This window comes from Lemur catta, chromosome 19 (genome assembly GCF_020740605.2).
Source record: "Lemur catta isolate mLemCat1 chromosome 19, mLemCat1.pri, whole genome shotgun sequence".
NCBI classification, from domain to species: Eukaryota; Metazoa; Chordata; class Mammalia; order Primates; family Lemuridae; genus Lemur; species Lemur catta.
Genome location: NC_059146.1, coordinates 30,911,954 through 30,932,430, shown reverse-complemented (window position 1 = coordinate 30,932,430; position 20,477 = coordinate 30,911,954). Strand labels below are relative to the sequence as shown.

The 20,477-nt window shown below is 38.0% G+C and overlaps 1 protein-coding gene across 2 annotated transcripts; it reads left to right on the top strand.

Annotated features, from left to right (window-relative positions):
* The first annotated feature begins 25 nt into the window (after window positions 1-25).
* On the top strand, window positions 26-12,407 carry ZNF573 (zinc finger protein 573). Of its 2 annotated transcripts, none has more exons than XM_045532142.1 (6): window positions 26-81; window positions 3,738-3,820; window positions 5,392-5,473; window positions 6,720-6,852; window positions 7,901-7,990; window positions 10,543-12,407. In XM_045532142.1, exons 3-6 carry the CDS (start codon window positions 5,465-5,467, stop codon window positions 12,237-12,239), a joined length of 1,929 nt encoding a protein of 642 aa, XP_045388098.1. In that variant the 5' UTR covers window positions 26-81; window positions 3,738-3,820; window positions 5,392-5,464; the 3' UTR covers window positions 12,240-12,407. The 2 variants fall into 2 exon arrangements, with proteins under 2 accessions (XP_045388098.1, XP_045388097.1); XM_045532141.1 differs by having other exon boundaries at window positions 7,898-7,990.
* Window positions 12,408-20,477: the final 8,070 nt, after the last annotated feature.

Here is a 20,477-nt window from a genome sequence, read left to right as displayed (position 1 = left end):
AACTACATTTCCCAGAAGACAACGGGCATATTCACTCTATGGCTTCCCTTGCGATTTCGCGCGGTTCTAGTGCTCTGCGAGGTGAGTTTGAGCTTATCTCGGGATATAATAGGTGCAGGGTCCTCGCGGGCAGGGCCCTGGGCGATGAGGGTCAAATTGGAGCTCGACCTGAACCGGCCGGGGTGGTGGAGGAAGCCCTTAAAGCTTGGAAACCCGTAGCATGGACGGGCCAGTTGTCACTGGAATCTCAGGCCTGTGGGTGCACGAACAGGAGGGTGTTTGTGTGTGTATGTGAGAGAATGTTTCATCCGTCAGATGGGGAACGTGTGCTAGTGTGTGTGTGAGAGAGAGAGAGAAACTGTGCGTGTTAGAGGGCTGTGATGTGCCTCCTTGATCGTGGGTGCGGTTGTGAGGCTGTGACGGGTTAAGTTTCTGTGCTCGCGTGCCGGGAACATGAAGTGAATGCCCTGTATGTGTTCGTCAATTGCTGTGGCTGTCAGTGTCACTGTGACTCTTGGCTGTAGGGTCCTTGGTGCTTCCTCCACCTTCTCTCCTTACAGCTACTTGCGGCTGACACAAAGAAAATGTCTGCAAGAGGGAAGTCAGATAATGAACCTTAAATAAAGTTTTCCAGCAAGAAGGTACTGACTTGCTGTGAGATTGGGAACGCCTGGGAGGTTCTTTCTTTGTGAGCTGTGAGGGTCAGCCACTTGTCTCAGAACCTCCACTTTCCCTGAGTTCTGACACCAGGAACCTGCTGGGAACGCATACCCAGATGAGCAGGGCAGATGTGGAGGGTATGGTGTAATGAGTCATTCTGTGCTACAAGAAAAGCTCTACAACTCATGACTCCCTACTTCCCCACAGTCCTGCCATTCCCCAAAAGAAGGACCCTGATAAAGAGGAAAGAATTGGTTCACATCTAAACATCAAAGTTTAGGCTAGTCGGTTTTTTTCTTTCATAAAATTATTGGTTTTAGGGCATGCTCTCCCTCGTCTGAAATGTGTCTGAATGTCCTAATCATAATCTGCTTTCTTTCCAGTGAATGTTGGATGTCGTTGAGGTGAATCTCATTAACATTTTCATATTCATTTGGCATATCATTCAAATCTTTCTGTGTGTTCTCTTATTCTAAACAAAGCCCCAGAAGATTTAGAGTCTTTGGTTTAAAATCAGAGATAACAGTTTTCCTCTTTATGATTATGTGCAAAATTAGCGTGCAGGATTATGGAAATGATTAAGTAAATGAATAACCCACGTGGTTGACTGTTATGCAGCTAATAAAATTATGTTTATACAGAGTTAGACATGGAAGGATTACATGTATGTAATGTTAAGCAATATTCATACTTATAATCAGTAATACTAAAAAAATTAAAAATTAAATATCAATCCCACTTAATAAAGTTGTTTTTGTGAGACATTTTGCAAGGATTGCATCCAAAATACCATTTTAGTTTTTTATTGAAGATGTGGTGTGGCTATGTTTCTTGCACACTTATTTTGTACCAAATACTCTTCTACTTTTCATACATTCTTTGATTCAATCTGCAAAGGCATTTTTTATATTTCTATAGATAATATCTTAAGATAAATTCCTTGAAGAGAATCTGAGGTAAAACAATCAGACTTTTGCTAACTGCCTGTGATATGCCAGGCCATGCAATCTTAGTATTTAGGAGTGATAAAAAGATTAAAGTGATGTAGTTGCTACTTTTATGTTGCTTCTAGTAAGTAAGGCAATCCCTGAATAGAAATAAATGTGTTAAAGACCACTATGAAGATTCAGGTAATGTGATTTGGATTTTATATGGCAGCTATGTCATTCTGACTATAGCTATCATTGTCAAATTATGATCAAATTATGCGGACTTAATACGAAAGCACTGTGATGGTAGGGAATTTATGTTTTAAATTTATACCTTACCTTTTTATACTGAGATATAATTTACCATAAAATTCACCTTTGTAAAGTGTACAATTCAGTTTGTAAGTTTCTAACAGAAATATTCCCCTCCACCCCCCTACCCGCCCCGTTAATCGTGTCCTCCTATTGAGACTCACACAATACAAACTAGACTATACTCAGGAACTTTACCTATCTTTTTAGACAGTAATCCAACATGTATGAGGATACATAGATATTGTAGAGAAGGAACTGAAGGAAACAAAAACCGTTTAGTAAAACAGTCCAAACTTAGTGTTATTTCTATAAAACCAAGTAGAGACTGTTTTATTTTTATTTATTTATTTAGTTTATTTATTTTTGAGACAGAGTCTCGCTCTGTCGCCCTTTCTAGAGCGCAGTGGCATTATCATAGCTCACTGTAACCTCAAACTCCTGGGCTCAACAGATCCTCCTGTCTCAGCCTCCCAAGTAGCTGGGACTACAGGCATGTGCCACCATGCCCAGCTAAGTTTTTCTGTACTTAGTAGAGATGGGAACTCAAGGGAATCTCCCACTTTGGCCTCCCAGAGTGGTAGGATTACAGGCTTGAGTCACTGTGCCCGGTCTATAGACTGTTTTAAAAAACATGCTTTCTGGCCAGGCATGGTGGACTCACATTTGTAATCCCAGCATTTTGGGAGGCTAAGGTGGGAGAATTGTTTGAGGCCAGGAGTTTGAGACCAGCCTGGGCAACATAGCAAGACCCCCATCTCTACAAAAACTAAAACAAAAATTAGCCAAAGTGGTGATGTGTGCCTGTAGTCCTGGCTATTTGGGAGGCTGAGGAGGGAGGATTGCCTGATCCTAGGAGTTGGAAGTTACAGTGAGCTCTGTGATCATGCCACTGCACTTTAGCCTGAGCAATAATACAAGACCCTCTCTTTAAGAAACAAAAAAAAAAAAACAAAAGAAATTTTCACTTTTTGGAGAACAGCTTCCACTGAACATGTAACAATTATTCATATGCTTGTATCTCTTAAGTTAAGGTATGACCATTGACTCAACAAACAAAAAACCCTAGATGAAAACAAAAAGATAAGCACTGTTAATCTATGAGTGTATAACTTTCTAGACTTTTCATATCTACTGCAGTCTGATGAACTGTCAGTCTTTTGTTTTTTTTATTTTTAAATTTTTTCATTTTTTTTTTATACCTAGACAACCCCTACTGTAGAACTAATGGTCTGTCAGTCTTTCAATATTGAGATATACATATATTTTACAAATAGTATCATATCGTACTTAATGGTTTTCTAACCTGATTTTTCTACTGACCATATTTCTAGAATATTTTCCATGTCCCTAATATTTTTCCTTACTTAACATTCATTACATGGATATTTTATAATGTAGTTAAGCAGTTGTTTTAGAATTTGAGTGCCAAACACCTCCTGACCAATTCTGTGTCCTTCTATCCTCCATACCCTTTTCAACCGCAACTGATCCCAAGGCCATAAAGTAAGACTGGGTTTCAATGATGTGGCTCCTTTTCAACCCTGGAAGGTATGAATGAAGGGAAGAGGATCTGTTCAGGACAGGTCTGAGCAGCCCAATCTCACTACAGAGCAGCTTTCCCAAAGTGAAGAACGGCACTGCCTGCCGAAGTGTCTGGGTATCCTGGGGATTGGAGAAGAGTTTGGATTTATCTAAAAATCCTTCTAATCTTTTCAAATTGTGTGCTTGTGGTAGGAAGTATTATTTAAAATAGAATGGAGGAGCAAAAAGTTTATTTTGTTACATGGTAACACTGAAGCATGCCTTTCTTGTGGTATGTTTTTCCTTTCACAGCTCTGGATGCTCTTTGTTCTTCTCCTGTAGAGGAACCTCAAAGAGGTCTCATCAGTTTTTGCAGATATAAAACCATGGCATGTGTAAGTTGATGTTTCCTTCTCATTGAAATTTGTGATGTAAATGTTTTCATTAATTGTTCTGAAGCTTCTTAACCTGAAGAACCCCATTCAAGTATCTGCTTCTGAGTTCCTCCTATACCAGTGAACAATGGTCTCAAATAATCCAGTGTCCTGTCTCTGTGGCCTCCTCTACTCTAACCAGGATTTATGTATTTATTGACATTACCTCTTATATGCCTAATTACATAGTAAGAGCAGTGATGGAACGATGAGAGTGTTGAGTCCCATAAAGAATTGAGCTTCCAGGTCAGATTGTGGGTGGATGAATTAGAGATGAGGATCCCATTTGGCCAAATAGGGAAGGACTTTGAAGTTTTCTACAGACATGAGTTTTCCAGGTACGTGTGGTAAAGCCTTATGATAAATGGTCCCAATCTTAGTGTGGGTTGAGATCTAATGCTTTCTGAAGCTTTTAGAATTGAATAACAATATGATGTAGGACTTTCAAATGTAGGGATCATGATTCTTTGTCAGGAAGCCCTGACTGATAAATACTATGGCTATATTATTGCTGACTAGGATGTGCTGACATCAAATGACTTTGATATAATTCTGAATCATCCTACATTAATTAATATCTTCTAACTTAGCAACCAGAGAAGTGTTCATGAGGTATTTTTTTTTTTTTTTAAGACAGAGTCTCACTCTGTCACCTGGGTAGAGTGCAGTAGCATCATCGTAGCGCATTGCAGCCTCGAACTCCTAGGCTCAAACAATCTTCCTACCTCAGCCTCCCAAGTAGCTGGGACTACAGGCGTGCATCACTACGCCTGGCTAATTTTTTCTATTTTTAATAGAGATGGGGTCTCACTCTTGCTCAGACTGGCCTCGAACTCCTGAGCTCAAGTGATCCACCCACCGCAGCCTCCCAGAGTACTGGAATTACAGGCGTGAGCCACTGCACCCAGCCAAGTTCACCATCTTATATGGGTGTGATTCATGGCACCCCAAAGCAAATACAATAGTACATTTAGCATAATGTCCTTAAATACGTTTTCCTACTTAGCATTTAATGGCTGCTTTGAATCTATTACACGTATGTTCTGTATTTAGCCAATTTGACTGGACTCAACACAGAACCAGGACTAAGCAATTTCTTCAGTGTTGTATTAATATTATCTCCCATATATTGACCAGTTTCAACTGATGCTATAAAAGAGGTTCTAGTTTGGATGATGAGGCCTCTTTCAGCCTTGGAAAGTAGGAGTGAAGGCAGGTGGATCTACTCGTGGGAAGACTGAGCAGCCTAATCTCAGGTCTAGATCAGCCTCCCCAAAATGGGGGCTTGTCCAGGAAACCTCATGCTATAATGTCTGGGTCTGGCTTCAATGCAAAAGTGACTAATTCTGCAACTACCTTTGTGTAGCTGGGTTTTCTGGGGTTTGAAGGAGAGCTTAGATCTATCTTCTATTTTTCCCTAAATTATATGTACAGTTGTGGGGGACTAATTTTAGAAGGGGAAATGGAGGAGCAGAAAGATTTTATTAAATTAAGTCATATTGGGACAACTAAAACTTTTTTTCTTCTCTCAGCTCTGGATTCTTTGGAGTTTGAATTGTAGTGGAGTCCTGAGGAGGACCGATCAGGTCTTACACTTCTGAAACCATGACCTGTGTAAGTTGATTATTTCTATTTCCTTGCAATGTTATGATTTTAGATTATGCAGATTTTTTTATTAACCTAAACCTTCCTGTTTAAGAAGGCCTCATTGAGTTATGTGCTCCCCAGTTTCTCCTATTCTTCTGCAATATATAGTGATAGCAAATAACTCCATTTCCTCCCTGAGTATTTGTATATTTATTGTCCAATTTACTCAGTACTCTTATGTGCTGATTCTTCAACCAAAGGCTATGATAAAGTCATGAAGGAGTGAAGTCCCATCTGGGAAATAGTTGAGCTTCCCTAAGAGATCTCTAGTTTGGTGAATTAGAGGTATTAGTCCTATTTGAGTACCATACCACAGGTAGACTTTTACATTCTCCATAGACCGGAGTTTTCTAGGCAAATAACGTGGGATTTGGTTATCAGTTGGTCTCAGTCTTAGTATGTGATTAGATCTCATGTTCTTAGAGAATTTTAGAATGATTGGGAATATATCATGGACCTTGAGAGACAAATATCTATTTTATGGTTGAATGTGTTCTGTTGAACTTGGGTGACATCTTTTTGATTATGAGTCATCCTATATCAGTATACACCCAGGAACAAAAATAGTATCGAGTGAGTGATGGAAGATGGTGATGAATGAGAATGTTATCCTAAGGAATAAATGTGTTGATTTCCAGAATTGGAAAAGACCTTTGAAATTTCATCCACCAAATATATGAAAGTAAAGGGTAAATTAAGTCTAAGATATCCAAAATGAAATAAATTGTTATATAGCCAATACAAAATTATTTGTCAAAACAAAAATGCTTATGATATGCTCTGACATAATGATGAGCTTGAGGCTTGTGGAAATAGCTAAAGTTTTCACAAACCTTTTTTTAAATATGGAGATTTTTGTATTAAACTTTTTTTAAACCGTTAAAGGGAAAATAGTTTAGTAACTCACATTTATTGGGAATTTAAACCATGCAACTAACAGATTATGTGGTTATGTCTTTAATACTTTATTGATTACAGAAACTTGAATTTTGTTCCTCAACGCATCTGAATTATTGCAGTAACCGCCAACATGTAGAAAGATTTGTCTGCAGCAGTAGGATTCTTTAGGAATATAGAGACATTCTGCTTTATTCTGCCTCCTGGTCACTAGTCACTTGTACTATATTGCTCCCTTTCTCTAATGTGCTCTTCTGATCTTCTGTCTTTCAGTCTTTAAAATATATTTTAAATTTCATAATACATGGGTTTACAGTTTCAGGAATTAGTGACATTCAGGGATGTGGCCATAGACTTCTCTCAGCAGGAGTGGGAATACCTGGACCCTAATCAGAGGGATTTGTACAGGGATGTGATGTTGGAGAACTACAGGAACCTAGTCTCACTGGGTAAGTTTATTTGCCTCAAGTAATTTAAAATGTGATGTGTGATGTATTACCTTTTAACACAGTGAATTTCAAGGCTGTATTTCAAAATATAGGCTGAATTTTTCCTTCCCATTCCTAAAGGAAGGTTTGGGCTCTGCCAGTTTGACAATGGCTCTGCCATTAAGTACCATCATTTTCTTTATCCTTTAGTGATATTCACATCTCCCTCTGGATCTTCTTAAAGTTGCTTCCTTCCTTAATACCCAAGGGGCTGCATTAAAATGATGTATATTTATTTAGTGAATAATCATCGTTCAGGAAGCCTAGTTTCCCGTTGTGTTTATTCCCAAAATTTCTATAGATATGCTGTGTCATCATCTGATCCACCTGCAAGGACAAAAGGTAGATGCAGATTTGTGATTTGCTCTGAGTATGAGAAGAATCTCTATGACTTATATAGCAGTGGATTAGATGAACCGTATCCTTTTAAAACTGTAGGGTCTAAATTTAATTTCCTCTATCTAATTTGTGTGATTTATGGTTGCAAGTTATAATTTCTGAACTTTGCATTTAATATTGAATGAAGATTTTGTAAATCAATCGAGATGCTTTGTGTTTTCCTTTTATGTAAATAAAATAATTATAATTGGTACAATTGTGTCCCTGGCACTCTTCTGGGAAAAGAAAATATGTAAGATGATTTAATCATCAAACAACTGTATGATGGTAATATTATTATGCCCAGTTTATTTGCCAACACTATGGAATAGTGAGTTGAAGTGACATGGCCACAGTCACGAGGTTGGTAGGTTTAAGAGGAAGAATTTGTACACCAGCTTTCTGGCTCCAGAGACTTTCACAAACATTTTTAAACTTTCTCTTAAGAGACAGAGCCAGTATAAGTTTAAGTTAAAATAACGTTGCACCATACCTGCCTTACTTCTTAAATCATCTTACTCCTCTTTTATTTGAAATCCTTAGTTCATTGCAAATTTAACCAAAGCCCAAAGGTTTCTGTAACTTTGGTTTTTATTTTTATACCATGTGGCATTTCTTTTCTTATAAGCAGGCCATTCCATTTCTAAACCAGATGTGGTTGACTTATTGGAGCAAGGCAAAGAGCCCTGGAAGATTTTGAGGGAAGAAACACAGTACACAGGTAAGGAAGGCTGGGGAAGCAATCAGGGCTGGTAACAGTCTGTGAGGTAAGGGAGAGGTGACACTTCTGTGTGGTGTTGTTCCTAAAGCCCCCCTCCAAGGCACCCATACTTGTGGAGCTTAGGCCTATGACCTGGGGAGGAAATAAAGATCTCAATATGAGCTAGGGAAGAAACTTGAACTTTACCCCATTTACCAATCACCTCATTTTTCTTATATTTCAAACTCATTTTTCAGTGATGAGGATGCTCTTTTTTTTTTTTTTTTTTTTTTGAGAGAGTCTCACTCTGTTGCCCGGGCTAGAGTGCCATGGCATCAGCCTAGCTCACAGCAACCTCAGACTCCTGGGCTTAAGCGATCCTTCTGCCTCAGCCTCCTGAGTAGCTGGACTACAGGCACGCGCCACCATGCCCAGCTAATCTTTTCTATATATATTTTTAGCTGTCCATATAATTTCTTTCTATTTTTAGTAGAGACGGGGTCTCACTCTTGCTCAGGCTGGTCTGGAACTCCTGAGCTCAAACAATCCACCTGCCTCGGCCTCCCAGAGTGCTAGGATTACAGGCGTGAGCCACTGCACCCAGCCGAGGATGCTCTTTTTTCTTTTTACCTATATTTTGGATTCAGCTGTTTTTCCACCTGTCCTTTTGCATACACAAACACACATTTATCAATATAGTGATAGTGAACAAGACTTATAAGGTCCCTGTCTTCATGGAATTTACATTGTACTAGAGAAAGTAGACATAAAAATAAACAGGTAACCAAATAATATTAGGCAGTGGAATGAGCCATGATAAAAAGTAAGCAGAGGTCGGGCCATTTTAGATAAGATGGTTGGGGAGACTTCTTTGGGGTGGTTAATATTTGAGAGGAGACAGGATGTAAGGTCATAGGCCGTGTGTTTATCAATGTGTTTATATTCCAAGCTGATTAAGAGCTTGGAGGGCTAAGAAGACAGCTGGGGTAGTGGAGGGGAGGAGCGTGGAGAGTAAAGAGAAGAGAATGGGGAGAGCTATGTGAGTTTGAGGAGCACCAAAGTAGACCAGAATAGGGATCCTAAGAGGAGAGTGACAAGAAATGAGGTCACACGGTTGTGAGGAGGCAGATCGTATGAGGCATTATTGAGTTTGAACCATTAGGAAATAAAAATGATTAGAATCAATGGTGTAATTTGTTTTTTAATTTTAAGCCGTTTTAAAAAATATTGGACCAATACAGAGAGCAACCTAAAACAAAAGTGTGGCTTAATGAGTTATATAAGTAAAACAACCATGTCACTACACCCAGGTCAGGAGTTAAAATTTTTTTAAAAAGTTTATTTATTTGTTTGTTTGTTTATTTATTGGTTTTTTTAGGGACCTCTACAACAGGGTTTTGTGGTGAGGGAAAAGTAGACTCAATTCCCAAAACTTTTTTTTAAAACTCTTTAATATAATTTCAGAGTTACAAAAAAGTTGTAATAACACACAAGATTCTTTTATACCTGTCAAAGCAATATTTCTAAACAAGGAAATAAGCTTTTTTAGTCAATTCTGAAGCCCTTCACATGTTTCCACCCAATCACAATCTTCTCCCTCCTGCTAAATGTAACCAATATTCTGATTTTAATAGTAATAAGTACCTTCATTTTTTTCTACTTCCATTTTTTTTTTTTTCTGTGACAGGGTCTCCTTCTGTCACCCAGGCTAGAGTGTAGTGGCAAGATCATAGCTCACTGTAACCCCAAACTCCTGGGCCCAAGTGATCCTCCTGGCTCAGCCTCTTGAGTAACTGGTACTACAGACATGCATGCTACCACACCCAGCTAATTTTTTTTTTTTTTTTAAGAGACAGGGTCCCACTATGTTCGCCAGGCAGGTCTCGAACTCCTGGCCTCAAGTGATCCTCCCACCTCAGCTTCCCAAGTATCTGGGACTACAGGTGTGTGCTACCACATCCAGCTAATTTTTCTATTTTTTATAGAGGCAGGGTCTTGCTATGTTGCTCAGGCTGGTCTCAAACTCCTGGCCTTAAGCAATCCTCCCTCCTCAGCCTCCCAAACTGCTAGGATTACGGGTGTTAACCACTACACCCAGCTCAGATTTCATAACCATATTTTAGAACTCTGTAAGCCATTTACTTATTATGAGTATCATTTCTTATTTCTTTTATGGAAGTTTCATGTTCTCTGATACAGAAATACATTTTTTTTTTTTTTTGAGACAGAGTCTCACTCTGTTGCCTGGGCTAGAGTGCCATGGCATCAGCCTAGCTCACAGCAACCTCAAACTCCTGGGCTTAAGCAATCCTGCCTCAACCTCCCTAGTAGCTGGGACTACAGGCATGCGCCACCATGCCCAGCTAATTTTTTTCTACATATATTTTTAGCTGTCCAGATAATTTCTTTCTATTTTTTAGTAGAGATGGGGTCTCACTCTTGCTCAGGCTGGTCTCGAACTCCTGAGTTCAAACGATCCACCCGCCTTGGCCTCCCAGAGTGCTAGGATTACAGGCATGAGCCACCACGCCCAGCCCAGAAATACATTTTTTTATTTTCTTCTTTTGTTTCAGATTTGGATTTACAGTGTGAGATAATCAGCTACGTAGAAATGCCTGAAACACCTATATCTTCTATACGACATCAGAGCATATATAACAGAGAGAAACTCTATGAATGTAAGAAATGTCAGAAGAAATTTAGTAGTGGCTATCAACTTATTCAACATCACAGGCTTCATGTTATTGAGAGACCCTATGAATGCAAAGAGTGTGGGAAGAACTTTCGTAGTGGCTATCAGCTTACTCTACATCAAAGATTTCATATTGGTGAGAAACCGTATGAATGTACAGAATGTGGGAAGAACTTTAAAAGTGGTTATCAACTTACAGTACATCAGAGATTTCACACTGGTGAGAAAACCTATGAATGTAGGGAATGTGGGAAAGCCTTTATTTATGCCTCACACATTGTTCAACATGAGAGAATTCACACTGGTGGGAAGCCTTATGAATGTCAGGAATGTGGGAAGGCCTTTAGTCAAGGTGGGCACCTTAGAATTCATCAGAGAATTCACACTGGTGAAAAACCCTACAAATGTGAGGAGTGTGGGAAAGCTTTCAGTAGGCGCTCAAATCTTGTTGAACATGGGCAAATTCATACTGATGAGAAACCTTATGTATGTGAGAAATGTGGAAAGGCTTTTAGAAGAGGTCATCAACTTATTGTACATCAGAGTGTTCACACTGGCAAAAAACCATATGAATGTAAAGAATGTGGGAAGGGCTATACCACTGCCTCATACCTCCTTCTACATCAGAGAATTCATAAAGGCGGGAAACCATATGAATGTAAGGAGTGTAAAAAAACCTTTACTTTGTATAGAAATCTTACTCGACATCAGAATATTCATACTGGTGAGAAACTTTTTGAATGTAGGCAATGTGGGAAGGCATATACTACTGGCTCAAAACTTTTCCAACATCAGAAAACTCATACTGGTGAGAAACCCTATAAGTGTAAGGAATGTGGAAAGACCTTTAGCTTATATGGATACCTTAATCAACATCAAAAAATTCATACTAGTATGAAACGCTTTGAATGTAAGGAGTGTAAAAAAACCTTTACTTTGTATAGAAATCTTACTCGACATCAGAGTATTCATACTGGTAAAAAACTTTTTGAATGTCAGGAATGTGGGAAGGCCTATAGTACTGGCTCAAACCTTGTTCAACATCAGAAAACGCATACTGGTGAGAAACCCTATGAATGTAAGGAATGTGGAAAGACCTTTAGCTTGCATGGATACCTTAATCAACATCAGAAAATTCATACTGGTGTGAAACCCTATGAATGTAAGGTATGTAGAAAAACCTTTACTTTCTATAGAAATCTTACTCTACATCAGAGTATTCATACTGACATGAAGCCTTTTGAATGTAAGGAATGTGGGAAGACCTTTAGACGTAGTTCACATCTTAATGCACATCAGAGTATTCATGCTGATAAAAAACCCTATGAATGTAAAGAATGTGGAAAGGCCTTTAAAATGTATGGATACCTTACACAGCATCAGAAAATTCATACTGGTGGAAAACCTTATGAATGTAAGGAATGTGGGAAGGCCTTTAGTCGTGCTTCAAACCTTGTTCAACATGAAAGAATTCATACTGGTGAGAAACCCTATGTGTGTAACCAGTGTGGGAAAACCTTCAGATATGGTTCAGCCCTTAAAGCACATCAAGAAATTCATACTGGTGTAAAAGTCTAAGAACATAAGGAATATGGCCCAAACTTTTTCGACATCAGACAATGATTGAGTATTAGTCTCATGTCTTCAGCAAATGAAAGAATTCACAATGCAGTTCTTGCCACACTAGAAAGCATTCAGTGTCAGTTCTGTTTTAATGGAATATCTGACTATTCAGTGGCAAATTAAGAAAAACATGGAAAACTCAATTTCTTCATGCTCACAACATCCACAGAATGGAATTTTTTACTGAGTGCTTCTGGATTGGGCTTTCCATGAGATTGCAGTCTTCTGAAGGCTTGACTGGGGCTGAAGGATCTGTTTCCTCTGGCGGCTCACCCACACTGGCTGCTGGCTTAGAGAATGAGTGTGCCAGGAGAATGCTGTCCTCATCCACAAGGGACTTGATTTAGATGAGGAAATTCTGGACTGAGAATAGTTGATGTTATACAGATGAGACTTTTTGGGCTTCTTGAGCATATTTTCCATGTTGTAGGAATATGAACAATTCGCACTCAGAGTGCCAATGGTGGTGGTTTTAAAATATGTCCACAAATTCTTTGACACTCCACTCTTCAAAGTTGAGAGCTAATTCCCCTTCCTTTGAACCTAGTCACTTGCTTCTAGTGAGTAGAACATTCAGGGTAGCTTCCTCCTGGTGCTCACACTCACTTGGTCTTTTACTCTCACTCGGAATCATCTCTTCTCTACCTCGGGCTTCTGCAAGAGGCTGCTGACAGCCCCTTTTATAGAAATTTCATTGAATGGTGATTCTCTTAAGTGTCACATTAGATCTTTCTGAGGTCTTAACAAAGAGTTCATAATAGTGAAACTCTGTCTGTTCTATAGAGAACAGATCACTTGCTGTGATGAGCATAATTAACTGAAGTCCCTACCTGCTTCCTCTCTGAAATAATCATCATGTTAATATTGAGGCCATGCTTCCCACAGGCTCCCCTCAGTCAATTTTCTGAGCACAGTAGAAGTATTAATGCAGGTCAATTCTTATGAGACCTAGACTCTCCAAGTGGGCAACTTAGAGTCAAATTCCCGTCAGGCAAGCATAAATTATCTTCACACTACACTGCATTTTAATAGTTTTCCTACACAATCTCCCTTCATTCCCTCTCCTTTAGATTTATCAGCCTTACCTGAAGGCTTTCACTACCTTCTCTGACTCTCTTCTTTTTCCTTTATAGTTAGTTGCCCCAATCGCTTTTATGCATCTTATCCTGTCTTGTTTTTTGCTTTTCAGAGAACCAAGATGAACACATACCCTCCGCTTACCTATAGACTGTTTTTCTAACGGTGCCCTGGATTTGATATTTGTCCAGAGACCATTTCTGAAGTTTAATATCATTTGCCTTCTAGAGAGGCTGGGAATTTCTAAAACCAAGTGCTGGTTCACTTCTGTTTAACAGTCTTTCTCTAGCTTATTTCCCTTCTTGTACTTTAATCAGCAAGAAGTTAGGAGACACCTTGAACATTCTGCTTGGAAGTCTCCTTAGCTCAATTGTCCAGTTCATTAGGTATTATTTTCTACCTTTCACGTTATCACATGTACCAATGTTGCTACACTTTCTGCTACTACATAACAAGAACCCCTTTTCCCCCAGTCTGCAGTAATATATTTCCATTTTCTTTAAGCCCTCACTAGTAGCCTACTTAAAAACCTCCAGGTTTCTGCTAAAAGTATTTTCAAGGCCCTTTCAGTTTCCACCCATTTTGTGGTCCCATGACCCTCTGACATTTTTAGCTTTGTGTTTCAACAGCATCCTTTGTCTAGATACAAACTTTGTTAGTTACCTCATGCTGCATTCCAAAGTACACAAAAAATTAGTGACTTAAAATGCCAATAAATGTGTATTTTTCTCACAGTTTCTGTGAGTCAGGAATTTGGGAGCAGCTAACCTGGGCAGTTGTGTCTTCAGGTGTCTCAAGAGATTGCAGTTACCTGAAGGCTTAGCTGGAGCTGGAGCATGTGCATTCAAAGATGGCTTAGTTAAGTGGCTGGTAAGTTTATACTGGCAAGTTGTTTCCTCTCCAGTGGGACCTCTCCGTATGCTGCTTGAGGATACTTGTGATCCTTTTTATAATCTCACTTTGGAAGTTATTTCCACCACATTTTACTTATTAGCAGTGAGTCACTAAGTCTAGCCCACATTCAGTAGGAGATGATCATCTTCACCTTTTGAAAAAAGGAATGTCAAAACATTTACAGACATACTCGAACTTGTTAATGTCACATATGCCATACTGCTTTTGGCATAGCATATGCCTTACCTCTCATTGCTGCCATTCTGCCAGCTTACACCCTGTGTGTCATTGGCCAAGACATTTATCATCTATGGGCATCCTTTGTAAGATGTAATCAAGAACCTACATGAAAGCCAGGCACAAAGGTGCCCAACTGTAGTCCCACCTACTTGGCAGGCTGAGGCAGGAGGATCATGTGAAGCCAGGAGTTCAAGGCTGCAGTGCACTATGATTGCACCTGTGAATAGCCACTGCACTCAAGCCTGGGAAACATAGCAAGACCCTATCTCTAAAAAACAAAGAAAAAAAAACCCCTACATGATAGTCCTGTTATGGGAATTAATTAAATTAGTACATGTAAAATCCTGAAAAAATCATCTGGCATGTAGCTTTATGCTCAGTAAATATAAGCTGTTATAGTTATCATTATTTGTGTTGCTGATAGTTAGTTTTTGTGAAAGATTGTAGTGGTATAATTAATTTAGAATAGCTTCTTTTTTTTTTTTTTTTTTTTTTTGAGACAGAGTCTCACTCTGTTGCCCGGGCTAGAGTGAGTGCCGTGGCGTCAGCCTAGCTCACAGCAACCTCAAACTCCTGGGCTTAAGCGATCCTACTGCCTCAGCCTCCTGAGTAGCTGGGACTACAGGCATGCACCACCATGCCCGGCTAATTTTTTCTGTATATATTTTTAGCTGTCCATATAATTTCTTTCTATTTTTTAGTAGAGACGGGGTCTCGCTCTTGCTCAGGCTGGTCTCGAACTCCTGAGCTCCAACGATCCGCCCGCCTCGGCCTCCCAGAGTGCTAGGATCACAGGCGTGAGCCACCGTGCCCGGCCTAGAATAGCTTCTTAAAGCCACTCATCCATTATTACATTTTACATAATTTTGGAAATAAAGTATATGATTTAGTGTATATAAAGATTTTGATAATAGCCAACAATTCATATTCTCTGTTCACAATTTAAGATAAATTAGGAATTAATAATGAGATAGCAAAAGTAAATTGTCCTCTTGGAGATTTTTCCTAAGTTTATTTTAGGAAAGAATATATCTAAATTGGTAATACATGTTATTTAACATACAGAAAAATTGAAAGAATTGTATAGTAACCCACCATATATGTTTACATTCATGTTATTTGCTTTTTCTCATTTCCCCTCTTCATATATGCTTATCTAATGAGTTATTTCTGTATTATCTGAGAGTTAATTGTAGATACCATGGCACTCCACCCTTAAATATTTGCAAATTCCTGGATAATTGTGATATTATAATCATACTGGGAAAACTTAATTTTTATAATGTCCTCAGATATGCACCCAAATATTTTTTTTAATAGCTATTTCTTTTCTTTTAAGAGACAGAGTCTCGGCCGGGCGCGGTGGCTCATGCCTGTAATCCTAGCACTCTGGGAGGCCGAGGCGGGTAGATCACTCGAGGTCAGGAGTTTGAGACCAGCCTGAGCAAGACCCTGTCTCTACTAAAAATAGAAATAAAAATTATCTGGACAACTAAAAATATATATAGAAAAGATTAGCCGGGTATGGTGGTGCATGCCTGTAGTCCCAGCTACTCAGGAGGCTGAGGCAGTAGGATCGCTTAAGCCCAGGAGTTTGAGGTTGCTGTGAGCTAGGCTGATGCCATGGCACTCACTCTAGCCCGGGCAACAAAGTGAGACTCTGTCACAAAAAAAAAAAAAAAAAAGAGACAGAGTCTCACTATGCTGCAAGGCTGGTCTTGAACTCTTGAGCTCAAGCGATCCTCCTGCCTCAGCCTCCCAAGTAGCTGGGATTACAGGCACATGCCACAGCACTCAGTTTATACCTATTTATTTTCTAATCAGGATCCACTCTAGGTTAACTAATTGCATTTGGGATTCTTAAAACTTACTATCTAGGGCAATGCCCCTACATTTTCATGGATTTGATGTTTTCTTTTTTTTTTTTTTTTTTTTGAGACAGAGTCTCGCTGTGTTGCCCGGGCCAGAGTGAGTGCCATGGCATCAGCCCAGCTCACAGCAACCTCAAACTCCTGGGCTTAAACGATCCTACTGCCTCAGCCTCCCCAGTAGCTGGGACTACAGGCATGTGCCACCATACCCGGCTAATTTTTTCTATATATATATTTTTTGGTTGGCCAGATAATTTCTTTCTATTTTTAGTAGAGACGGGGTCTCGCTCTTGCTGAGGCTGGTCTTGAACTCCTGACCTCGAGCAATCCACCTGCCTCGGCCTCCCAGAGTGTTAGGATTACAGGCGTGAGCCACCGCGCCCGGCCCTGATGTTTTCTTTTTAAGTATCTAAAGAATGTCCCCACATTCTTGATTTGTTCTTCATGGTATGATTTAACTTGTTGCTCTGTCCCTCCTTTTTCCTATAAATTGGAAGTTAGGTCTAGAGAATTAATTAGGTTTAAATTTTGGGCAACACCGTTTCATGAATGATGCTGCATACTTCTGAAAGCACATGTCAGGTTTTTACATGATTATTAGTACTATCCTGTAAAACTTGCTTAAAGTGGCAACTTTCAATTCTCCATTGAAATGATCTATTTTGTAATTAGTAACTTGATGGATGCTACACTGATACATTCATTTGAAAATATAATACCTTTAATGCATGCAGGAAACCAGGATTGAAACAAAAATTTGTTATATTGTTCATCTCTCTGTCCATGACACATACAAAATGCCTGTTAATGGCTAGACAATTAATAAATCTGTGGTTAGAAGCAATGTTAGTTTATGAGGCTAGAAGAAAGGAAAACAAACTCTATACCAATATTAAGAAAAAAATATTGAGTTTAGTTTTTTTATTAAATTTTTTAAATTAAAAGTTAACACATGTTTAATCTAAAATATTTAGAAATCTCTAATATATTTAGAAGGAATTATATTGGTAAAAAAATGTAGTTTGTCAAACATGACCATAGATATTATAGGAAATATGAATTTTTAAAATACAATTGAAAACAAGATGCATTTCATTCATTAAGGTAAGTGGTAAATTTCTATTATCAGCAAGCTCTAAGATTCTTTTAAAATAATTATACAATAGAAGGCCAGGCGTGGTGGCTCACACCTGTAATCCTAGCACTCTGGGTGGCCGAGGCAGGCGGATTGTTTGAACTCAGGAGTTTGAGAAGAGCCTGAGCAAGAGCGAGATCCCATCTCTACTAAAAATAGAAAGAAATTAGCTGGACAACTAAAAATATATATAGAAAAAATTTGTCGGGCATGGTGGCGCATACCTGTAGTCCCAGCTACTTGGGAGGCTGAGGCAGGAGGATTGCTTGAGCCCAGAAGTTTGAGGTTGCTGTGAGCTAGGTTGATGCCACGGCACTGTAGCCTGGGCAACAGAGCAAGATTCTGTCTCAAAAAAAAAAAAAAAAAAAAAAAAAAAAAAACCTTATACAATAGAAAGTCATTTTTCTGGAAGAGTCAATTCAGAACTCTTCTGGTTCAATATATTCTGGACAAATTAAGGGAAAGAAGCATTGATCTAACTATGTTTATTCTTTCAATTTTTCTAAGTTTTCCACATAGTTTTGCAAATGGGATAAATTATATGTACATGATACCATCAATTCTAAAAACTACCTTTTTAAAATCATTTAGGAAATAGAATTACAGATGATGGTTACCTAAATTCACTTGCAGCCCAATAAAAGAATTATTACTTTTCTGAACTAAGGAACATCACACATTACGCATTGTCAGCCAAAAGTCTATAGTGTTAATGTTATCATTCATTATGATCTGCTCATCCATATCCCTTTTCTCCACACAGAGAATAATTTACTGGTAAATATTAACATCATTTCCCCTATGCAATTGTAAGTTTTGATAATTAAATGTAACACAATGCAAAATGGTTTCTCTATAGGTCAGATTACCACTATACTTGATACTTGAAAAAGGGTTTCTGTTCTTAGACAAGCCATTTGAACACTCTCTTGCTCTTGGAACAACCAAAAAGCATATGATTAGCATTTCAAAAAACTGGAATGCACCGTGGGATAGAAAGTTTGCTTTTCTATAACCCAATGTGTTTAAGTATGACTTTGGAACTTCCATTCCTATTACCTACTAACATTTGGGACATGAATCTATATGCTGAAATGTTGCCAAAACCTAAAGGAGTGACCCTCATGCCAGAATTTCAGCTCGACATCATGTAATTAAACCCTGGTGGATAGCAGTAAGCTCACATGATGATATGCAATTAGCTGCCTATATATATATATATATATATATATATATATATATATATAGTACTATTACTTTTCTACAAAATGAAAAACCTTCCAGATGAAGCTGTGTGAATATTCCTAATGTTTTTGAACTCTCATATTGATTAGTATTTAGGTATTGACAATTTTTTAAACTCTGACTATTTTGAATTTCAGATGAAGTCCAAAAACAGCACTCCCTATAATTGCACAGTCATAGCTTATGTATACTTGGATATTTACTCCTCTCTTCTGTTGTAATTTATAATCTGGTCAACTGGAAATAAAAGTATCCTATATATGTAACTCCACTTGTCCACTTAAAAAATATATTTTTTTAATTAACCCATTAAGTATCTTTTATACATATTTATTGACCAATCATGTTATTTACTGTAACTTTCCTATGTTTCTTTTGCTCATTTTCTCAACTTACTGAGTTATAGAGTACACACACATACCCTGGATCTTGATTCTTTTGTTGTTTCATATATAAAGTTACTTTTTAAAGTACCTTCATGATTTCTCTTATACTGAAAGTCCTCCCCAACCCCCGTATACCATCCTATTATATTTGGATGTTGCCATGTTCAATCTAACCATAAACTGGTAATCTATTTATATTTTTAATAGACTGTGGGATTTCCAAGTATTTGGTCATATCATCTGTGATTAGAAATGAAATTTTCTTTCGAAAGAATTATTTCTTTACTTTTATTAAAATAAATATGATTATGTTGAATATGGGGGTAATAGCCAGCATCTCAGTCTTTTACCCAATTTAATGGAAATTAGGGCAACATTTTACCATTAAACTAATATTTGCTTTGTCGTATGCAAGTATATTCTATAATTAAAGCTAACTTCTTATCCTTTTTAAATGCCATCACACCTTTTGCTTTGCTATATATTGTCCTTTGATATGTTAATGTTATAATTTATACTGATTTCTTGTTTTAAGCCATTTATGGAATATAATATGTTCAGCTATGGTATATTATTGTTTAGATAAGCTGCTCAATTTTTCTTGTTGAATATTTTGTTCAGGATTTTTGTGCAGATATTCAAAATTGATATTGACATTCATATATAATATGCAAAATTAAGGATATATTAATAACATTCTTAATTTTTTGTTATTGACATTATTGTTCATTAAAAGTTAGGTAAAATTTGGCTTTAAACCCATATGCTCCTGTTTTTTATTTATTTTGTTTTCCTCTTTATGGTTTTAATATTAGATTGTTAACCACTTTTCCAAATTTATCTGATACTGAGCTATTTGAATTTCTACTTTGTTTGGACCCAGCAGATTAACGGAACTGAGAATGTGCCCGAAGCACAATTCCTTTGAGCACTGCACGTCTTGGTAGTGCCACTGTGTTCCACCTAAAAGCATCTCTACATCAACCCCTCAGTGAAAATGAAGTATCATATGTTCTTGGCAATACTATGCTGGGACCTCAGGCGTCTTCTGCAACAATATGAAATGCTCTTAGCTGCTTAGATATGTTTGGATACTTACCAGCAGCCTTAATGAAGTGATAGATTCTTTAATGTGTGAAGAAGGGTTCTAATGCAGGGTGAGTAATATCCACTACCAGTTTTACTTTGTTTATTGGCTTCTGCTAAAAGTTATAATTTGTCAAATAATTAGCATTTAATTAAACATTAAGCAAGTAACATTCCTCTAAATCTATTGATATACTGTCATATACACTAGCCACCAGCTGCATGTGGCTATTTTAAGTTAATTTAAATTTAATAAAAT